This window comes from Suncus etruscus, chromosome 5 (genome assembly GCF_024139225.1).
Source record: "Suncus etruscus isolate mSunEtr1 chromosome 5, mSunEtr1.pri.cur, whole genome shotgun sequence".
Lineage (NCBI taxonomy): Eukaryota > Metazoa > Chordata > Mammalia > Eulipotyphla > Soricidae > Suncus > Suncus etruscus.
Genome location: NC_064852.1, coordinates 106,456,017 through 106,478,990, shown reverse-complemented (window position 1 = coordinate 106,478,990; position 22,974 = coordinate 106,456,017). Strand labels below are relative to the sequence as shown.

The following is a 22,974-nucleotide window of genomic DNA, read 5'->3' as shown; positions in this document are numbered from 1 at the left end:
TTTGACAAAGAAGAAATACACATGGCCAAAAGACACATGAAAAAATGTTCCACATCCCTAATCATCAGGGAGATGCAAATCAAAACAACGATGAGATACCACCTCACACCACAGAGAATGGCACACATCACAAAGAATGAGAATCAACAGTGTTGGCGGGGATGTGGAGAGAAAGGAACTCTTATCCACTGCTGGTGGGAATGCTGTCTAGTTCAACCTTTATGGAAAGCGATATGGAGATTCCTCCAAAAACTGGAAATCGAGCTCCCATACGATCCAGCTATACCACTCCTCGAAATATACCCTAGGAACACAAAAATACAATACAAAAACCCCTTCCTTACACCTATATTCATTGCAGCTCTATTTACCATAGCAAGACTCTGGAAACAAGCAAGATGCCCTTCAACAGACGAATGGCTAAAGAAACTGTGGTACATATACACAATGGAATATTATGCAGCTGTCAGGAGAGATGAAGTCATGAAATTTTCCTATACGTGGATGTACATGGAATCTATTATGCTGAGTGAAATAAGTCAGAGAGAGAGAGAAAAACGCAGAATGGTCTCACTCATCTATGGGTTTTAAGAAAAAAGAAAGACACCCTTGTAATAATAATTTTCAGACACAAAAGAGAAAAGAGCTGGAAGTTCCAGCTCACCTCAGGAAGCTCACCACAAAGAGTGATGAGTTTAGTTAGAGAAATAACTACATTTTGAACTGTCCTAATATTGAGAATGTATGAGGGAAATGTAGAGCCTGTTTAGGGTACAGGCGGGGGTTGGGTGGGGAGGAGGGAGATTTGGGACTTGGGTGATGGGAATGTTGCACTGGTGATGGGTGGTGTTCCTTTTATGACTGAAACCCAAACACAATCATGTATGTAATCAAGGTGTTTAAATAAAAAAAAAAAAACTATAGGTAAGTGTATGCTCTTTATTCTATTTATTTTGGGAGGGGGGGGGAGGATTGGGCCACACCCGGTGATGCTCAAGGGCTACTTCTGACTATGTGCTCAGAAATCATTCCCGGCTTGGGACGCTGTGGTCTGTCCTAGGTTAGCACAAGCAAGGCAGACACCTTTCCGCTCTGTGCCACTGCTCTGGTTAGTCTAGTAGTTAGTCTGCTGCCGTGAACTATAATAGAGCCAGAGAGATTTTAAGTGGGTAAGATGCTAATTTTACAAGCAGCTGACCCACTTTGATTCCTGGTATATCTAGTACCCCAAACACAGCCACACTGATTCTGAGTACAGAGCCAGAACCACTGTGTGTGGTCTAAAAATTAAAAAAAATAATTAAAAGATTGCTGATGCTACGGAAATTCTCACTGACTGCAGTGATGGCAGTGATGCAATGTAAATGTAAAAGGGACACTTCCATCTTCATAAGTTTTGAGTATAATCAATGTGCATCCAGTGTTTGAACAATGGCAAAACCACTAACAGTTGTACTCAGGGATTCCAAAACAATCTGTCTTTAAAAACTGATTTGATTCAAGTATATATTTAATATATAGACTAGAAATTAATGTAAACTAGCTGTTTGACTAACATATCAAAACTAAGAAAAATACCCATTTCAGGGCCAGAGAGATAATACTGTGGGTAAGGCAATTGACCTGCATATGGCCAAATGAGTCAGAACCCCAGAATCCCACTTGATCCTCTGAACCCCATCAGGGGTGGTCCCTGAGCTGAGCCTCTCTTAATATGGTAATAAAATACTGATGATGAATGTGATTTGTAATAGAATAATCTCTTTTTTATAATGGACAGAGCTTCCCACTTTAAAGCATCAAGAAAGCAAGTATTAGCTATTCAAAAAGTTACCTGCTGACATAAAATAATTCAAGTCACATGAATCAAAAGTAAAATTAGTTGTCCCTAAGTATTAAATTTACTATCAACTCTGACTATAAAAGCTTCATAACTATATAGAGGAACAGATGGACAAACATTGATGTGCTCTATATCTTGGAAGAAATAATTTAATGTAATGCTTACAGAACAAAATACAATATTATATTTATATAGTTGTCAGGAAACTAGAACATGTTAATAAGCAAAAAGAAAAAAGGAAAACCATAAATAATAACTTAAAGCAAACAAATAAAAGCACTTTACCAAAATATAAAGAAGTGAAACAATACAAAGGCCATAGCAAAGACAGTCCAGAAGGTAGAATATTTGCCTTACATTCATTCCCATGTGGTCCACTGAGAACCAGGAATATTTCCTAAGTGCAGAGTTAGGAATAACCCCTAAGCACCATTAGATGTGGCCCCAAAACACAAACTAAAAAAAAGGGGGTACATGCCTGCAAATCACAATGGATGTATTACTGCAGATACTATAGCTGTGGTTCTGAAACTACAGCCCATGGGCCACATATTTTATTTGTTCCCGCTTTGTTTCTTCACTTCAAAATAAGATAGATGCAGTGGGCATAGGAATTTGTTCATAGTTTTTGTTTTTACTATAGTCCGGCCCTACAAAGGTGTGAGGGAAAGTGAACTGGGACCCTGTTTAAAAAGTTTGAGAACCACTACGAGGATCAATGACTTATGGCTTCACATACCTGAACTGAATGAATCACAAAGGATACAATGTGACTGAATATTCTGTATTATAAAGAACTACAAATACTAGAGGATTTGCATGAAAAGGTCTGAAATAAAATTATAGTATAGGAAATTCATTCATGCAGTGCTGAACCCTCTACACAAGCAACAGTACTAGGCTGGCAATAGTGGAGAAAGCGGACAGGTATGTTCATTCACAGAGAACACGAGATTTGGAGAGAAGACAACCAGCTAGTAATTGTTATCTTAAGTCCATAATGTAAAATAGTCATCTACAGACAAATTACATGGAAGAATATATTAGGAAACAATTCATATTAAGCAAGGTCTAAGAAAGACTCTGGGAAAAAAGCAAAAAAGGACAGATTTAGGGTGGAGGGAGAGCTCAAAGGGCTGGAGCACGTGCTCACACTTAGGAGGTCTGGGTCTGAGCACCATGTGGTCCCTGGAGAACCAACAAGGACACACCAGGAACAAGCTTGGAGAAACACCTCCCAAGAATAATAGGGTAGGAAAGAGACAGACACACAGACATACAGACAGACAGACAGACACAAAACACACACACACACACACGCACGCACGCGCACACACACACACACACACACACACACACACACACACACACACACACACACAGTCCAAAGCCACATAAATAGAACAAAGCTCTGTGTCATGGGAAATAATCAGAAAGGTCTGAGCCAAGGAGGAAAATCAGTCACTAAAAAGATGAGCCCTACAGGTCTTGACTTCAGAAAACTAATTGTAAAATATACTCCATAACACTTCTATTAAAGCCCACGCAATGAGTTGAGCCCTTTCTTTCCTTCAACCATTTGTTACTACTCGAATCCTGATGAGGGCTCTCTCTCTTGATCTCAGTTCTGACCTCCACAGTTTAACTACATAGTAATTCTGTCTACCTCTCCTCCCCTTTGTTCAAATACTATGAAGTACTAAAAGCCTATAGAAAATCCCTTGGCTGCTAAAAATGTTTAGCAGATAGACTACTCAATTCTGACTCTTCAATTCTCTTAAATTTATGAAACCAACACACACAATACTTATTCACTGGGCAACTTTATAGGAAACTTACAAATATTTCTTTTAATCGTTAGAACCACCGATGCCACTCCTCATTTTAAAAAACGGGCGACAGCATAATGGATAGGGTGTTTGTCTTGCACACAGCCTACCCGGGGTTTGATACTGAGTATTCCATATGGTCCCCGGGGTTTATCAGGAGCGATTTCAGAGCGCAGAACCAGAAGTAACCACTAAACATAGTCAGGTATGGCCCCAAAACAAAAAATCAAAATACACACACACAAAAAAGGAGGCGGGCCCGGAGAGATAGCACAGCGGCGTTTGCCTTGCAAGCAGCCGATCCAGGACCAAAGGTGGTTGGTTCGAATCCCGGTGTCCCATATGGTCCCCTGTGCCTGCCAGGAGCTATTTCTGAGCAGACAGCCAGGAGTAACCCCTGAGCACCGCCAGGTGTGGCCCAAAAACCAAAAAAAAAAAAAAAAAAAAGGAGGCTCAGAGAGGTTAGAGAACTTATCCAAGGTCACACAGCAACCTAGCTATCAAACCAGGATCCAACCTCACTATTTTGACTCCAAGAGATGTTCCTTCACTTAATGAAAACAGCTTCCACTCAGAAGTAACCATCTGCCTCCAAAGGTCTGTCAGTTTAATCTACTCTGCTATTAGCTTTGCAATAATGAAACAATAATGACAGCAATTATACAAATGACACTTCACATTTTTGTGACATTTCTTATATTCTAAGTATTTTATATTCATCATCTCATTCACTCTTCACAATAGCCTTAGTAAATGAGTAACACCATTATCCCACATTAATCATGAGGGAGGCACAAAAAAAGGTTAAATAACTCTCCCAAAGACTCTGTAATAATTCATAAAATTGAGATTTGAACTTTCCCATTAACATATTAAACTCTGAACATGATTCTTTAATTATATTTTATTTTGCAAATGGCTCAGACACTGTTTCACTAAATAACTGTTCTTAACACAGTTGACTGTAATCATTGCATCTTTTCTTAAAGAAATATCACAATTCTTTAAAAAAAACATATACCATATTACCACTTTTTATGTTTTTGCAAAAAATATTGGGCATAAAATTTGCAATAGAAAATGTGGTATAAAGCCTGTTGAAAATCTTGAGCTCCTGGGCCGGAGAGATAGCACTGTTGTAGGGCATTTGCCTTGGCATGTGGCCAACCATGACAAATGGTGGTTCAATTCCTGGCATCCCATATGGGCCCCTAGCCTGACAGGGATGATTTCTGAGTGCAGAGCCAGAAATAACCCCTGAGCGCCACCAGATGTGACCCAGAAAACAATCAATAAAATAAAATTTAAGTTTAAAAAAAAGAAAAGACAATCATGGGCTCAGTGACAGAGCGGTGGCACAAGTGGAAGGCATTTGCCTTCCATGTGCTAACCTAGGACAGACTGCAGTTCGATCCCAGGCATCCCATATGGTCCCTCAAGCCAGGAGCGATTTCTGAGTGCATAGCCAGGAGTACCTGTGAGCGTCATTAGGTGTGGCCCTAAAACCAAAAAAAAAAAAAAAAATAGCATGGGCTCAAACTTACTTCAAGTCCCTTCAAACTGCAAAATATTTGTTAAAAGGTACTCAGATAATTACTGTTGCTATTGACTCGATTCTTGGTCATTTTCTTATTACTTTATAAAATAAAAATGATTCTGCCAGAATTAAAAAGTTATCTTAGACATTTAAAATTCCAGGCAGCATAACAAAAAACAAGAACAATCAATGCTGGCAGGGATATGGGGAGAAAGGAACTCTCATTAACTGATGGTGGCAATGCCATCTAGTCCAGCTTTTATGGAAAACAATATGGAGATTCCTCAAAACACTGGAAATTTGAGCTCCCCTATGATCCAGCTATAACACTCCTATAGATATACCCTACAAATACACAACTACAATACAAAAATGCCTTTTGCATACCTATATTCATTGCAGCAATATTTGCAATAGCCAGAATCTGGAAACAACCCAGATGGTTGACAACAGATGAGTGGCTAAATGGAATAAATATTATGTAGCCATTAGAAGAGATGAAGTCATGAAATTTTCCTATATATGGATGGACATGGAAACTATTATGCTGAGTGAAATAAGGCAGAGGGAGAGAGACAGATGCAAAATAGTCTTACTCATCTGTGGGATTAAGAAAAATTAAAAAAAAAAGAAAAAAAAAGAAAAATAAGACATTATGGTAATAATAGCTAGAAGGACCAGCCCTTGATATAAAACTTTCCACAAAGAGTGGTGAGTGCAGTTAGAGAAATAACTACACTGACACTATCATGACAATGGTAATGAGTGAAATAGAATGCCTGTCTCAAATACAGGCAGGGAGTGGAGGAGGAGGGAGATGAGGGCCACTGGTGGTGAAAAGGTTGCACTGGTGAAAGAGGGGTGTACTTTTTTGTTTTGTTTGTGGGCCACACCCGGTGACGATCAGGGCCTACTTCTGGCTATGAGCTCAGAAATCCACCTTGCTTGGGGGACCATATGGGACACCAGGGAATCGAACTGTGGTCTGTCCTAGGTCAGTGCATGCATGGCAAACACCCTACCACTTGCACCACCGCTCTGGCCCTACTAGAGTTTGTGTGTACTTTTTATGACTGAAACCCAACTACAAACATGTTTGTAATCATGGTGTTTAAATAAAGGTACTACAAAAAATAAAATTCCAGGCAGGACAAGAGAATATAAAGTCCTACAAATGCAATTTATGACAACTTAACTGGAACTGGAGGCTATCACATGGAGTGAAATAAGTCAGAGGCAGAGGGTAAATCATAGGATGATTTCATCTGGGCACAGAGAGAGAAGTTGAGGGTCTGGGCAATACCAAGCAATATTAAACCTTGGAAACTAGATTACAGACCTGACAGTGTCAGGCTGAGGTCAAGGAGAACAATTAGGTTGACAGGGAGTAACACAGGAACATACATGAAGGCTCATACAATGGCATTTATAAAGAACAGTGATGGCACATCTGGATGATGGCTGGCTGAGGTAGCAGTAAGCACCACAGGCATAACTGTTAACCAACAAATAATGATAGAAAGTCAGACCAGAGGTGAAAAAAGGTGGAGGGTCTTGGACATTTCAGTGGCAATGAGTCTGTACATCAATAACATAAAATTGATCATCACTATAACTCTATTACCTAACCAATAATATAAAAACGTTAATGAAAAACAAAGTGTCTGGCAGGACCAGGAAGAGAGTTCCAAGGGCAAGTAAGTTCAATTCCCCAGCATGACATAGGCCCTAGCAGGAGCAACCAAGGATCACCAAGCTAGAAATAAGCAACCTCTGAGAACCACCTACTCATCCTCTAAAGACCTGGTAAGGGCAGAGACAGTTCAGCGGGACAGAACTTGCCTGATATGGGTGAGGCCCTGAGCTCACTAAATAAATAAATAAATAAATACATAAATAAATAAATAAATAAATAAATAAATAAAGGGCCCGGAGAGATAGCACAGCGGCGTTTGCCTTGCAAGCAGCCAATCCAGGAACAAAGGTGGTTGGTTCGAATCCCGGTGTCCCATATGGTCCCTCGTGCCTGCCAGGAGCTATTTCTGAGCAAACAGCCAGGAATAACCCCTGAGCACTGCCGGGTGCGACCCAAAACCAAAATAAATAAATAAATAAATAAATAAAATTATATCAAACTAAAATTAAAAGTGCCAAGCAATCTTCCAGAGGTTTCCTGTTATATCTTGCAAAGTTCCACTTTTTAATTCACCACAATAGTTGAAACATAAAATAAGAAAAAAATGCCAGTAAATCCTGAAATAACTTCCTTTTCTCTTAGTCAAATTTGATGACTTTTCCTGCTAAACAAGCAGCCAGCAAATGTAGGGCTTCTCATAATAGTAGCTTTATCTATATTAAATTTACCATGCATTCTACTTTTCTCACCTTATTCAAACTGCTAATAGAAATCTACTTGTTCTAGCAACAAGGTAAGGATAGCAACAGGAGGGATCATTTTACTTTATTTTATTTTTCAAATGACAATTTTATTTTATTTATTATTATTATTATTATTATTACTATTATTACTATTATTATTTTGGTTCACACCGGCAGTGCTCAGGGGTTACTCCTGGCTCTACGCTCAGAAATCCCTCCTGGCAGGCTTGGGGGACTTTGTGGGATGCCGAGATTCAAACCACTGTCCTTCTGCATTCAAGGCAAACTTCCTTACCTCCATGCTATCTCTCCAGCTCCATCAAATGACAATTTTAATAGACTTTTAAAACAGTGCACAAGTATAAAACACTGGTTTTGTATTTCAAAAGTTAGACGAAGAGATCCAGTCATCAAACAGTCTACAAAGCATATGCCAGTAGATTACATAAGACTATGAACATGTAAAAAGAGCTGAAAACAGTCTTCACTGTAAAAATAATTTAAAACAAAGTTTTCAATTTAAAATATTATCTATAGCACATACACACATCATGCAAACAGAAAGCTAAATGCACTGCATTCTGTAGAAGAGCCAGATAAATTCAGATGTAGTCAAGATATCTGAAGGTAGAAAATGGCCTTTAGCTAAAATCTGTTTCTTCTGGTAGTAACAATGGTCCCAGGTCAGCCGTATTTCAAATATTTTTGAAATTGTAATAAATATCTAAAGCGACATGAAAATACTTTGTAATCTGGTACTAATGTTGAGAAAAGGTCTGGAAAATAAAACTGCCTAGTGTGCAATAGGAGGGATCATTTTATTTTTATTTGTTTGCTTGTTTGTAGGGCCACATCTAGCAGTCCTGGAATGTCAATCCTAGATCTGTGCTTAGATTACTTGTAGCCAGTGCTCTGGGGCCATACAGTGTTGGGAGATGCAAAGCATGCCTTTAGCTTGGTGACCAAACTCTACTGAGCAGAATCATTAAATAATCTTTCTCCCAGACTTTGAATGTGGTTCAATCTGACTTTGATGCCCAGCACTGTATAACTGAAAATCCTACCTCAAAACCCACAGCCACTGAATATAGCCCTGGGTATCTCCAGTGTACTATAGGGAATGGCATTGGCATAAGCCTGACCTGGGCTTGATCCCTAGCATCACAGATGCTCCTCCAAGCACAGAGCCAAGTATAAGCCCCTAAGCAGGATATGATTCAAAAATTAAGACAAAACGCAATGTTTTTGCTCTGCTAAATCAACTATACTTAACATATTTACTGAAAACTTATCAGCAAGTCATTAATTTTAGCTCATGCTACATATATATATATATATATATATATATATATACTTTTACATAAAAATTTAGGACTTTATTTAAATGTACCAGACACTTTGATTTAAACAATCATTTTAATAAAGAATAACTTAGAAATGTCATACATAACTCCAAAATGAACAGTGAAAGAAAACACTTACCACTTAGCACATTGGGGGTTTCCATTTTGTCTAGCGTTGTTGAAACTGTTTTTGGAATGAGCTTATCAAAACGCTCTAAAAAGCGTTCCCTTGCTAGTCTTAGAAGACTCTTGAGCTCCTCAACAGAAACAGCTTCAGACTGTTTTGCAGATTTTCTCCTTCCTGGAAGCCAACAAATGAAGACAATCAACCAGATTAAATCCTTTCTGGAATGCACGTACTATTTTTACAATGGCAAATATTTTCAAAGTGAGACACGTGAACATCTAGAGCAAGTCAACATTCATCTACGAACCCAGCTTTTATGTCAACCCGATCAAGAAGATCAAGAAATTAAGACTGGGAAGCCTGAGTGATAGAACAACAGTAAGGTGTTTGACTTGCATTCAGCCAACTCAGGTCCCTGCCTGCCAGCAGTGATTTCTGAATACAGAACCAGGAGCAACCCGAGTGCCACTAGGTGAAGCCCAAAAACAAACAAGCAAAAGTTAGAGTTTAGAAAGATGTGAGGTGGACAGTGAGCAATACTGCACTGTTTTCATTCATAATAAAATAGTCAGCTACAAATTTATAGATAATTCAATGCAGCAAGAATTTATTGAGTATGTACTGCTTGCTAAGCTCCATGGAGCAGTGTGAACATGCAGGACCAATACCTCTTCCATCATACCCCAGGAGGTCAGGACACACATAATGCAAGAGAACACATGAGATGGAAAAAGGTCAGTCTCAAGAGGAGCTTTCTGATAGATGCTTCTGGAAATGTTTCACCTCACAAAAATGGGGATTAGACAGGCTATCTAGTTCTGTTCTACAATAAGTAACACATGGGATCTCCTATGAAGAATAATAGTTAGGAGTAAAGGAAAAACTAAAAGTATCTGCTGCCTTTCTTTAGTTTTGAAGTGAGAAAATAAAAAGCTCAACTCATTTTATTTCATGCCCAATACATTGGGAGCCATTCTAGAATAAAGATTTTATTTTAAATAGTTTGTTTTCATCAAAAAGATAAACCACAGAATGAATCCCACATGTAGGAGGAGGAGATTTGGGCCTGATCTGGCAGTCTTCAGGGACCATATGGCATGCTAGGGATGGAACATGGATTGGTCATGTACAAGGAAGCACCTTCCTCACCGTACTATAGCATACTTCCTCCACCCAGCCCCTCATTTATTTGCTTTGTTTTAGGGCCAGCTGTCAGGGGTTACTCCTGACTCTGTGCTCAGAAATCACTTCTGGGGGACTTCGGGGACCATATGGGATGCCAGGGATCAAACCTAGGTCAGCAGCATGCAAGGCAAACCCTCTACCCACTGTGCTATCACTCTGGCCCCTGAATCTACATTTTTTTACTCATGAAAACACACTGAAATCCTGACTCAGATGGTGACCAATGAAAATGAGCAAGGCCTGGGCCAGGGAAACAGGACCTAATGCACAGAATCCAATTCCTATAGTTACAGCCCCTCTCTAGCACCACCAGGTGTGGCTTTAGTGACACCTCGCTCTACTAGCAGCTCTGCATCCATATAGCACTGCCACACAGGGTCCAAACACACTCCCCGCTGAGCCCCCAGATTGGTTCCTGAGCTCCAGGAGCACTGTGTATGAAGCTTCCTCAAATCTAGAAAAGCCCAAAACAACAAAACAAAACAAAACACTCCAAACTGTCAACAGTAGGTGATCTAGAGAACAGGGTAAACTTTATATTGACCTTAGTGACTAGAAGAATAAGATAGATGATTACTACGGTTATGAACAGAATAGAACTAGGTGGTAAAATTGGTTTTTTGTTTTTTGTTTTTTGTTTTTTTTTTTTTTAAAAAGACTCTACATAATGACAGAGAAAGAGAAAAATATTGGTCCAAAAATCTAAAACTGAACCAGCCCAAACAGCTACTCCTAGAGTTCAGTTATGTTACTCACGGGTAAAAGGCCACTTTTCACACTACCTGGCACCGCCCACTTCCCCAAATGCCACCTGGGCACAAGTATAAGAAAATGACCAAGAAAATGGCCTGGGAGTGATGCAGTGAATGTGCTTCTGAAGACGTGGCAATGCTGATAGTGACAGCAACAAAAGGAAGACAAGAGAGATTATAATTAGAACATTCTTGTGCATGTTATTACTAAAAAGTTGTAAGGAACTATACATCATCGAAGAAAAATATAGACCGGGATATCAACAAGTACAGTCAGTTGAGAATCAAACAAGGAGACACACTGCTCTAGATATCATAAAATGATGCAGGAAGCTCAGAGTGACTGTGATAAGAGAACAAAATGATAATATTTTACAGCTTCGGTATTTGTTTTCCCCAGACTGGGAATGTAATGCTCAAAGCATCACATACATATGGTAAAAAAGTTCAGCATCTGAAAGCTTTTCATTGTTGTTTTTGTGCCACATTGGGTGGTGGTCAGGGGTTATTCCTGGCTCTGAGCTCAGAAATGACTACTGGTAGGCTTAGGGGACCATATTGGATGCTGGGGATAGAACTCATGTACTCATGTACAAGGTAAAATGCCCAACCTGCTGTGTTATCACTCTGGCCCCTAAAAGCTTTTCTTTAAATATCATTGAAATGAGATGATGTATTCACATACAAAAATCATGCAAAACATGATCCTAAATCAAGTAAAACACAAAATATAAAATCAAATATTATATGCATTATTGTACTATCATCTATCATAACATGAGATACTAATTTAAATTACATAAAGTTAAGAAATAATTATTTAAAATAAAAGTTCTAACAGCATTTTCTTTGATGTTAGTATTATTATTTTTTTTATTATTATTTTATTTTGTTTTGGGTCACACCCAGCAGTACTCAGGGATTACTCCTGGCTCTACGCTCAGAAATCGCTCCTGGCAGGCTCGGAGGACCATATGGGATGCCGGGATTCGAACCACCGTCCTGCATGCCAGGCAAATACCCTACCTCGATGCTATCTCTCCGGCCCTAATGTTACTATTATTTTAAAACACAAAGTGCCAGCCCGGAGAGATAGCACAGAGGCATTTGCCTTGCAAGCAGCCGATCCAGGACCAAAGGTCGTTGGTTCGAATCCCGGTGTCCCATATGACCCCTGACCACCGCTGGGTGTGACCCAAAAAACCAAAAAAAAAACAAAAAACAAAAACAAACCGTTATGTACCAACTCTCCGGGCAGACAGAAGGCTGGTCCAGTGAGTATTTCCCTTATAAGTAGATTAAATGAATGATTAATTTTAATCAAAGTTTAGTACTTTGGATTGCAAACTGGCCATTTTAGGGCTTTGCCCTGAGCCAGAATATCTAGGAGCTGCAGTTCTAAGGTTATTTCACATTTGGCCCCTGGTTCTTTGCTCTGCCCTTTGCCCAGCACTATAGCATCCTGCCAGCTAAACTGCTGGTGCTTTTCTATATTTTTTAGATTTAGGAGGAACTTGGGGAACTGAGTCACACCTACAAGTGCTCAAGATTTATTACAGGTTCTACACTCAGGGATCACTCCTGGTGATGCTCACGAGAACCTATGTAGCAGTGGGACTGAAATAGGGTTGGCTGCAAAACAAAGCCAGTGCTTTAACCACTATTCTCCAGCCCTTTTTTCTGCACATCTCTTGAACTTTCTTCTCCCCTTTACTGTTCCTGGTTACACCTTTAAGCAGTAACCTAGGCAACCTCGTAACAGTTAATAGTATCTCTCCCTTGCAAACCCATCACCAGGAATGGGCCCAACCAGGATGGCTGGGGTTAACACTGTTCATGAAAGGAAGAAATGAAGATGCCAGCATCAGAGCGCTACTTCTTCAGTTTTTCTGGTTGGAAGGATAAGGAACTGAAGTGAAGATGAAAGAAAGGGTAGAAATTGAAAGAATGGAGTTAAAAAGAGCTGCAGGAGGCTTATCACAGGGATCAGGTCCTGAAATGGGGGGGGGGGGGGGAAGCAGGCTAGACAGCAAGTGACTAATTCTGCTAGTGAATTTTTTTGAAAAATATATTTTTTCATCTACAAAAATAGTACATACTTGCCTCTCCCCCATCCTGGTTTAGCATTAACATGTAGTACCTATTACTGAAATTGATTTTGCCTCTCTAATTATATTTTCCCTGAAATATGTGAAATCTGCTCACATTGTTGCTATCATTCATGGCACTGAATATCATCTAAGAAGAAAAGTTCAAGTTAATGGATTGTTGTGAACTTGTCTTTCATTTTTGTTTTCTATTTGTAGCCTTCCATTAGTGAAAAATATGTAAAGAGAGAATATTCAGAAAAAGATAAACAGGGCCAAAGTGGTGGCACAAGTTGTAGGGTGTTTGCCTTGCGTGCGTTAACCTAGGACAGACCTTGGTTCGATCCCTGGTGTCCCATATGACCCCACGAGCCAGGAACAATTTCCGAGCACATAGCTAGGAGAAACCCCTGAACGTCATAGGTGTAGCCCAAAAACCAAAAAAAAAAAAAAAAAAAGAGAGAGATAAAAAAAACCGGAACAAGAAAATTTAATTATCTTTTCCAACTACCGTGAAAAAAATACAAACTTTGCCTGGAGAAATATTTTCATATATGTTAATATTATATTATTATAATATTATATATAATATATATTATTAATTATAAAAATAAAAAGGAACCATATAAACTCTAGTAATAAAAAGCTACATATGGGTCCGAAGCAATGGCACAGCGGTAAGGCATCTGCCCTGCCCGCACTAGCGTAGGATGAAGCAAGGTTTGATCCCCCAGCGTCCCATATGGTCCCCAAACCAAGAACAATTTCTGAGCACATGGCCAGGAGTAACCCCTGAGCATCACCGGGTGTGGGCCAAAAGCCAAAAAAATATAAGCTTCATATTTTTTTAATTTGATAGCCCTTCTATCAAGAATAGTTTCACAGGGCCAGAAATACAGCACAGAAGACTAAAGTAAACACTCTGCCTACAGGAATTCCAGGATTAAGCCAGAACACTACCAACTAGTCTATGAGTACTATTGAGTGCCAGCATGACTCCAAAACCAAAATAAATAAAACAGCAGTTTTATTTTATTATATTATAGTAAATACAAGAATAGTTCTACACAGTAGAGTAATAACTAAAAGGCAAAAGTATAGAAGGCCAAATCTGATGGGCCAATGTGAAGGGCATTTGCCTTGCATGCAGTTGACCAGGTTCAATTCTCAGCATCACTCAGGGTCCCCTGAGCCTGGCCAAATGTGATCCCTGAGCATAGAAATAAGTCTTATTGGTGTATCCTCAGAGCTAACAAACTACAAAGTATGTAAATAAGAAGGCATCAAGTATCAACAATTTGTCACTTTTGTAGATGAAGTGAACATATCACTACTTACTTAGGTACTCTTTCAAAGCCAAGGCTTGAATGTTAGCTAAGTGTTTCTCTCTTTTTATAAGTTGCTCCCCAGAAAACTGTGGAAGTGATAAGAAGTCAAAAGGAAAACCTGAGAAAATGGAAAAAAGATAATCAGTATCTAAAATGACTAATGACAATAAAACTCAGTTTTTAGAAAATGTATTACAAAGTAATTTTTACTCAATTCATCCACCTAGAAGATCTTACATACTACAAAGTCAATAACAATTATTAATTGCAGGGGATAGTTGTGCTAAGTTGTTTCATATTTTAACGGTTAAGGGAATCTTTGTAGCAGAGCAGAATTCCTTCCATCTAGCTGCTTTACCAAAACTCCTACAAAAAATAAGTGGGTATCATACATAGCTAATCTATAAAGATGATCCTTAGAGTCATTTCTCCTCAACCCTTCTCCCTCCAAAGTACCAAACTTCCTTTCACTCACCCATCTGAAATCTTCTACAGTAAATCCCTGTCGGGCCTACATCACTAGTAAGGTATGGCCACAGACTTCTAGAAACTCATAGAATACATTCTAATGAAGCTAGCAGCCATATTGGTCCTGAGGCAACCCTAAGAGTAAGAGGAAATTCAGGATGGTCGTGAGGAAAGAGGCACATCAGCTTGTACCAAGCACCTGATCTTGGCTCGAGAAAGGCCATAGAAGCCAACCCTGTTAAGTTTTCCCAGGACTGGAGCCCCAGCTGCTTGGCTGCAATCATATGCAGGATTTCAAAATAGAAGCATCCAGCTGAGCCAGTCAACTCACAGGACTATGAGACATAGTGATAACAGTAATTTTTAAGCTAAATTTGGGGTGGCCTGTCACGCAGTGATAGATATCCAAAACACAGGGCTCTGAGAGAAAAGAAAAAGGTGAGCAAAGAAAAAGCCTAAGAACCTAAAGAAAGAGTAAATGGAAATAAGAAATAAATTATAGGAAATAATGTGTTTAAAATAAAGCACTTACTTATCTTGTACATGGCCAACATTCGATTCCCAGAATCCTATATGGTCCCCTGAACACTGGTAGAAATAATTCCTGAGTTGTCTATGGCCAGTTATGGGCCAAAATATAAAAACAACAACATAAAACCCACCAGGGATCAGAAAGATAGTACAGCAGGGAGAAAACTTGCCTTGCATGTGGAAATCCCAGTTCAATCCTTGGCATTTCATATGGTCCCTTGAGCACTGCCAGGAGTGATTCTTGACTGTAGAGCCAGGAGTAACCCCTGAGTACTGCTGGGTGTGGTGCAAAAATTTAAAAGAAAATACTATAACTTTTGAAACTGATGCTGATCATTTTACTAGGCATAAGTAAAAGGAAATAAAAGGAATGTTTTCTAGACTCCTCAATGATGCTATATTTGTATACAAAATAGTTATTATTGTTTTCTTTTTGATTATGGGCCACACAGGCTGTGCTCAGAAGTTACTCCTGGCTCTGCACTCCAGAATGACTCCTGAGGGGCCCTAGGACCATATAAAATGCCCAGGATCAAATCCAGGTCAACTGTGTGCAAGGCAAGCACCCTCCACACTGTGCTATCTCTTTGGCTTCCAAATATTTATTTTTTTAAATAAAAGGTAAATTTGCTGAAAGTTCAATAGAGTTTGGGAGAAGTAACTTCATTACAGATTACATGACTTAATACATATAAAAAACATACACATAAAACAAAGCAAAGCATCTGCCACATAAAGTTAACACTTACTCAGTTTGGCTTCTGTCCTGGCTTTCAGCTTTCCATGAATATAACTGAGGGCAAATGAGCCATTGATCTGGTTGGCTGAGTAAATCAATGTAGCTTTACATTTCTTATTGCCATTACCTTGTAACAAGAGATAATAACTAGAACACTCTCCTTTCACTTCAACATCTGGAACTAAACAAAAAAAATGATATGACTACATATGTAAGAACTCAGCAGAACCAGACATTTGGCTCATTGAATAGAATGATGCTATTATTGTAAAACTAGCCATTATTCAATACACTTGCACTATTTCAGTTAACTGAGGAAGCTGTCATTGCATTCTGTTGTGTGTGTTTTTAAGTAGTTTTTAATTGAATCACTGTGAGATAAATAGTTCCAACATTGTTTATGATTGAGTTTCAGTCATGCAATGACCAACACCCATCCCTTTGCTTGTTTTGATTTGATCAAAAATGAGAGAGTCAAAATATTTTCCTTTAAGTTAAAATTTATTTTTTAAAAATTCATTACCTTTGGGGCTGGAGCAGTGGTGTAAGCGGTAGGGCATTTGCCTTACACATGCTAACTTAGGATGAACTGCAGTTCGATCTCCTGGCGTCCCATATGATCTCCCAAGCCAGGAGCAATTTCTGAACACATAGCCAGGAGTAACCCCTGAGCATCACTGGGTGTGCCCACCCCCCCAAAGAAAAACTCAAAACCAAAACAAAAAAAAAATCATTACCTTTGAGGTGGCTTCTGAACGTTTCTGGGGTATCTTTTGTATATAATCACATTCTTAACCAATTAGCTACTATTCCTAGCTTTTATTTCTTTAAGGTTGAATCAACAGACTCTTGTAAGTACAAGAATTCTATTGAAGTAGAAATGCAGGTATACTTCAAGTAGCTTACACTGTTTATAGTTGGTAACCACAGTATAACAGAGGAAGGAGAGTTCTCATTAATCTGGCCTACCCCTCACATGAAGGTCAGCTAAGACAGTTTCTAGTATACTTTAAAATCAAATTAAGTAAGGGTTATGTTGAAGGTTGAAAAAAAAAAACTCTGATGTCTTTAAGATTAAAAATAGAGATGTTCTTTTTGTTGAAGGTAATAAATTGAACTTAAACATTTATTCTCCCATAAACTAAATTTTCAAAAAATTAAAAAGGCTTTTAAAATAAATTTTAGGGAAGTAACTCAGAGAAAGACAAATACCTGATGATTTCATTCAGATGTAGAACATTAAGAAGAGAATACACTGAATATAATAAAACTTTCAGACTAAAAATTAAATTAGTAATTACTAGAAAGGAAGGGAAAAGGTAGGAATCAAACAAGTTTAAAGGGGTTGACTATATGGTGAAGAATAAGATTAAATTGTAACAGCAAATTTAATATAGTACCCATAAATGGTCACAGGCTAACACAGACACAAACACACATACTATATATACATATATATGTACATATACATATATAAAAATATTACAACACAATATTATTTTGTTTGTCTTGGGACACACCTCACATTAATCAGAAAACACTGTAGGCATACTCAGGGTATTCTATGAATGCTGCAGATTAAACCCTGGCCTGCTGTGTTGCAAGGCCACTATAATGGGGAGCAGGGGAAAGGTATTTTTTAAAAAGCAAAGCATAATATTTGTTTAACTCAAAAAAACAAAAGGTATAAATCAACAAGGACAAGTAACCAAGAGAAAAAACAATAGCAATTAAATTCTGAAAACAGATGAACAATTTGTAACAAATGTCTCAGCTACTGAGATACAGGGCAAATATCAGAGATAACTGATATTCATAAGCAACACTCCTTATTCTAGAACCTTGAGAAAAGACTCTAGCTGCATGGCTGATGAGGGAACTGGTAGCAAAGGAAGATGAAACAGGAACTGCCTAAAAGTTCATCTCAATACTACTTTGGCTTACTGACCCACCTTATTCTAGCCTATTTGAGTAAATGATTGTCCTTTCACTGGCACAGATTATTCTTTGGAGTAAAACCAAGTGTCAGTCTTAAGAAATGATGGGACAGAGCACCCAGGTTCTTGTCCTCAGGCAGTTGAGATCGAAAGCAGAGGTCTAGACATGAGATGGCTGAATTCGGTAGAAATTTTATTTGAAGAAAGGAAGGGAAGGATCAGGAAGGGGGGCATGAGGTATCCTTAGGCAGGCAGCTCAAGAAAGATAAAAACCCTATTCCTTAACTAGGTTGAGCACTTTGCAATGAATTTAAGGCAAGCAAAGTGGTTAGACAAAGTATTTAGGAAAAAGCTAACTATTTGAGCAGATTATCCTCTTCATATTTAGGGTGCATATCTTGCGTCCATTCTGCTGAATTTCCAAAGAAATTTTTCTTTGGGCCAAATCTCTTTCTAACATCACCCTATCTATTTCCCCTCCTGTACCTATGTCATTATGAGATAATAATCAGAGTTGGACATGATTATCAATGGATAAGAGACTGTTTACATGCAAATTATTAAGGACTCTTATATTACTTGACCTAGATCCAAGATTTTGGAAACTATAAAACAAAACTGAGTCTTCTTTTAGAATGTGGGCAATCCCAGTGGATACTAATAAATATTAACATTGAGAATTACCATTCTCAAAAAAGACATATAAATAAAAAAGGTTATTTATCAGAGAGAACAATAGTTGCTCAGCCTCATATTTCTATATCCTTCTACAAATTGAAAAACAAACGAAAGTAGATGGGATCCAGGTGCCAAGTCTCAGACATTGAGTAAAAAAAAAAAAAAAAAAAAAAAAAAAAAGAATCAAAACTAAATACCCAAGCCAGAGTAAACAACAATAGAATCAAGAGACCCAAACTACAACAATCTAAACTTAAAATGGACCAGTTACATTGGTAGTCCAGGGGGCTAAGGGTAGAGGTATGGAATACACACTGGGAACTATGGTTGTAGGGACACTAGTGGTGGGAATGGCCCTAATTCACTGTCGCTATGTAACTGAAATACAACTGTGAAAGACTTGTAATTCACAATGTTCTCAATAAAATTTAAAAAATGTTGTTTCTGGGGGCCGGGCGGTGGCGCAAGAGGTAAGGTGCCTGCCTTGCCTGCGCTAGCCTTGGACGGACCGCGGTTCGATCCCCCGGCGTCCCATATGGTCCCCCAAGCCAGGAGCAACTTCTGAGCGCATAGCCAGGAGTAACCCCTGAGCGTTACCGGGTGTGGCCCCAAAACAAAACAAAACAAAACAAAAAAAAAATGTTGTTTCCAATTACATCAGAAGTTATTACCTGCCAACTGCCAATAGTTCAAGTCACATTTTATTGAAAAATGTAACCCTTTGCAAACTCAAATTACACCTGTGTCTTTAATCCATGACATACTTTTTTATTTATTTTAAATCTTATCACCTTTATTAGCACTTTAAATCAATAAAACATGTAATTATGGCAATTTTATTTTCTTCAAAAGAAAAATACTTAAAGACTCTCCAAGCCATATGACAATGCAGTTATTTGAAAAACATTGTACAAGATCTGGCAGGTGTTAAGTGAAGAGTTACCAAATAAATTTCATGTAAATACTACAGAGAATAACAAATCCATAATTAGTATAGATATTCAATTCTCATGGCTATTCATAAAAATGAGGGAACATGATTACAAGAGGAAATTTCTATGTTCAGCTATTTCAACTTTCATAAGACAAATGCATAAAATGTGGACCTGTTGTTTTTTGCTTATTTGTTTTTTTTTTTTAGGAGCACCATCAGGTGATGCTCAGGGTTTATTCCTGACTCTACGCTACCTTCAGGAATTACTTCTGGAAGTGCTTTGGGGATGGCAATGCAGGATGACAAGGATAGAATTTTAGATCAGACACATGCAAGGCAAGTGCCTGACCAGCTAGCTGTACTCTTGCTCTGGTCCAAAAGTTGACTAACTTGGCTACCCTCTCTCCACCATAAACAGCCACCCACTCTGTATTCACCAGAGAGGACGAATGAGAGAAACAAAATCTAGTTGATTCAAAATTAAGTGGCGTCAAATTTTCTAATGTATGACATATATGATATAATATAATAAAAATGTAATTAATATTTTCATTAGTAAATAAAATTTTAGTTTAATAAAGTCTATTCTTCCAATAAATTTCTCATGGCTCCTAAAATTCTACAAAATCCTCTTTTTCATTTTCTGTCCAGAGCACAGAACCACTGGACTGATTAGCTGAGTATTGCAGTCCTGGGCCCTCCGGAAGGCCTCAAAAAATAAATAAATAAATAAATAAATACATAAATAAATACATAAACCAAAACAAAACCCAACACTAACAACAAAACAAGCTTCTTTCTTAAGAAATATCAGCCCTGATATTTCATCACTGCAGTATTTCATCAATAAAACATCCAACTAGAAAGCAGTGAATAACTGCTATTGCCAGTTTACAAAACTTCTCATTATATTTATCAATTGTAACCCAAATGCATGCATTTGCAAAATATATTCAACAAGTATTTTTATTTTAGAAGGACTAAAGATTGTAGATGGTTATTCTTAATCAATATTCTCCCTCAGAGTATCAGAAGGACTTTTCAGTAAGCGGCTCACCAGCCTCAGATTGAAGAGGATCCACTCCAAAAAAGTGCCTCAAATCCAGACATAACACTGTTCAAGCCAAGTCTCAAATCCAAACACAAACTGGAAACACTAGTAGTGCTTTTACAAACAACTGATGTCCCAGGATTTCACCCAGAGATTTGGGTTTAATTATTCACAGGCAAGATAACTGTATAACTTTATTTTCTTTATTTTAAAAAATATATGCCAAGGTGATTGAATGTGAGCTGATTATATCACTAAAATGAAACATAATTTTGCATTTAGGTCTAAGGTTTTTGGATGGTCCTTAAAAATGTTTTCATGAAGTACCAAATGTGTGTGTGCATGCTAATTTTAAGGAAATGACAAAATGGTACATTCATTACCCTAATTCAGTTTGGGAAAACCAGAATCCGAGTCAATCTCCCTTCTTATTTGCCATCAGTGACCACTAATATGCTTTCTGTCTCTTTTTGACCTTTACAGAAATTTTATATAAATGAAATCATGTAACAGTCTTTCAAGCCCAACTTAATAAATGTAGCTACTTAAACACTCTCAAGTTTTCAAGCTTTCTTATTACTGAGGAGTATTCCATTAATGTGGATAAAATGAACTGCTTATTCACTAATTCAGGGACATTTGCATAGTTGCTAATTCTTAACTATTAATGGATGTTGCTTTTATAAACATTTGCTTGCAAGCATTTGTGTGAACATATGTTCTCATTTCTTCTGAGTAAATACCTAGGAATGAAAGCACTGGGATTCAGAGTTAAATGAAGTTTAATTGCCAAATTGTTTTTTCCATAGTAGCTGTACCACTTCACATTCCCATCAACAATGTATGAAACTTGTGGTTTTCCACATCTTTCTCGACATTTGAGAACCATTATTTTTAATTATAGGCATTACAGTGAATTTACTATCGAAGTGCATTGTGATTTTAATTTGCATTTTGACAAAAAGTGAAGATATTGAGCATCTTTTATTGGCTTTATTAGCTATTTATATACTTAAGGTGAAATGTCTACACAACTCACTAAGTTGTCTTCCTTCCTATTCAGTTCTAATATTTTTTAATGTAAAAATCTGTCCAATGTACATGTGATACGAAAACTTTTCTTAGCACCTTTATATAAAACAGTGTTTCCAAATGTGTGGTGAATTTCTGTATTTGTTTTCCTTTTCTTCCTGAGGTGAGTCTGCCAAGCAGTGCTCAGAAAGTGATTTTTGGTCAACCATATTAGGAGGGGCACCTCAATGTTAGTGCTAGAAGCTGTGATGGTGCTTGGGATCTGCAGTAAGGGTGGTTACCTCGGAAACCTCATTATGATCTGAGAAAATGATACGTAATATTTATATTTCATTAAATTCACTGAGCTCCATTTAGCTACCAACCCTATCTATGATCTATCCTGAAGAATGTTCCCAGGTGCTTAAAGAAAATGAACATGCTATTCCATGATGTATGTTAAATCAAAGCCCGTAATCACATTGGTTGGATGCTGGCTCCCAGAAGTATATTCTGTTGGCTAAAATAATACTTTGTCTTTGCCAGAAAATGTCTTTCAAAATCTTTATCAGAGCCCTTTGCCTATTTCTTGAGATGAAAAGTATTGATCATAACATTATGGCCCCAAAACAAAAACACAAAAGAAGAAAAAGGATGACACATGTTTATGATTTATAAATTAATAACACTTTACCTTTCCTTCTTTCACTATTTCCTCTACTATTTTGATTAGAAGATTCAGAAAAATAGATAATATCCAGCATTTTTCTCAAAGATCCCTTTAGCTTCCTCCTCCCTTCAAAAGAATTCTGATTAAAAAAATTGGAAGAAGGGCTGGATTGCTCAGAGCTGAAATGCAGCATGGATGGGTGGAGCTGCATTGGTCGCCAGCACACGTGTGGAAGATCCTACCCATACTGGTGGGGTTGCTCTGAAGGCCTCCAACACCGCTGGTTGGACAACAAGTATTGGGTCCTCAGAGCATTGCTTGGAAAGCCCTACCAAAAACAAGAAAATTGCAAAATTCAAGATTATAAATTGCATGTGTGGCCATCAGAGATGAGGTGAAATTTTAATTTCACACTATTATACTGGGAACATTTCTTGAGTTCTCTGTTTTAGCTTTCTTGTTTGTAATATAAAATTAGGCAATGATCAACCACAGTTTTTGGACAATTTTATAAAAATGAACATATGGTAAGTCAGGCAAGCTCA

The 22,974-nt window shown here is 37.9% G+C and overlaps 1 protein-coding gene across 1 annotated transcript in view; it reads right to left on the bottom strand.

The window, feature by feature from the left end:
- MTBP (MDM2 binding protein) overlaps window positions 1-22,974 on the bottom strand; it is a 97,594-nt gene that overhangs the window by 45,378 nt on the left and 29,242 nt on the right. Inside the window, exons 12-14 of the mRNA XM_049772886.1 lie at window positions 16,159-16,329; window positions 14,421-14,528; window positions 9,071-9,232 (exon numbers count right to left, since the gene is read on the bottom strand). Coding sequence (XP_049628843.1) covers window positions 9,071-9,232; window positions 14,421-14,528; window positions 16,159-16,329 — 441 coding nt within the window. The remainder of the gene's footprint in view (window positions 1-9,070; window positions 9,233-14,420; window positions 14,529-16,158; window positions 16,330-22,974) is intronic.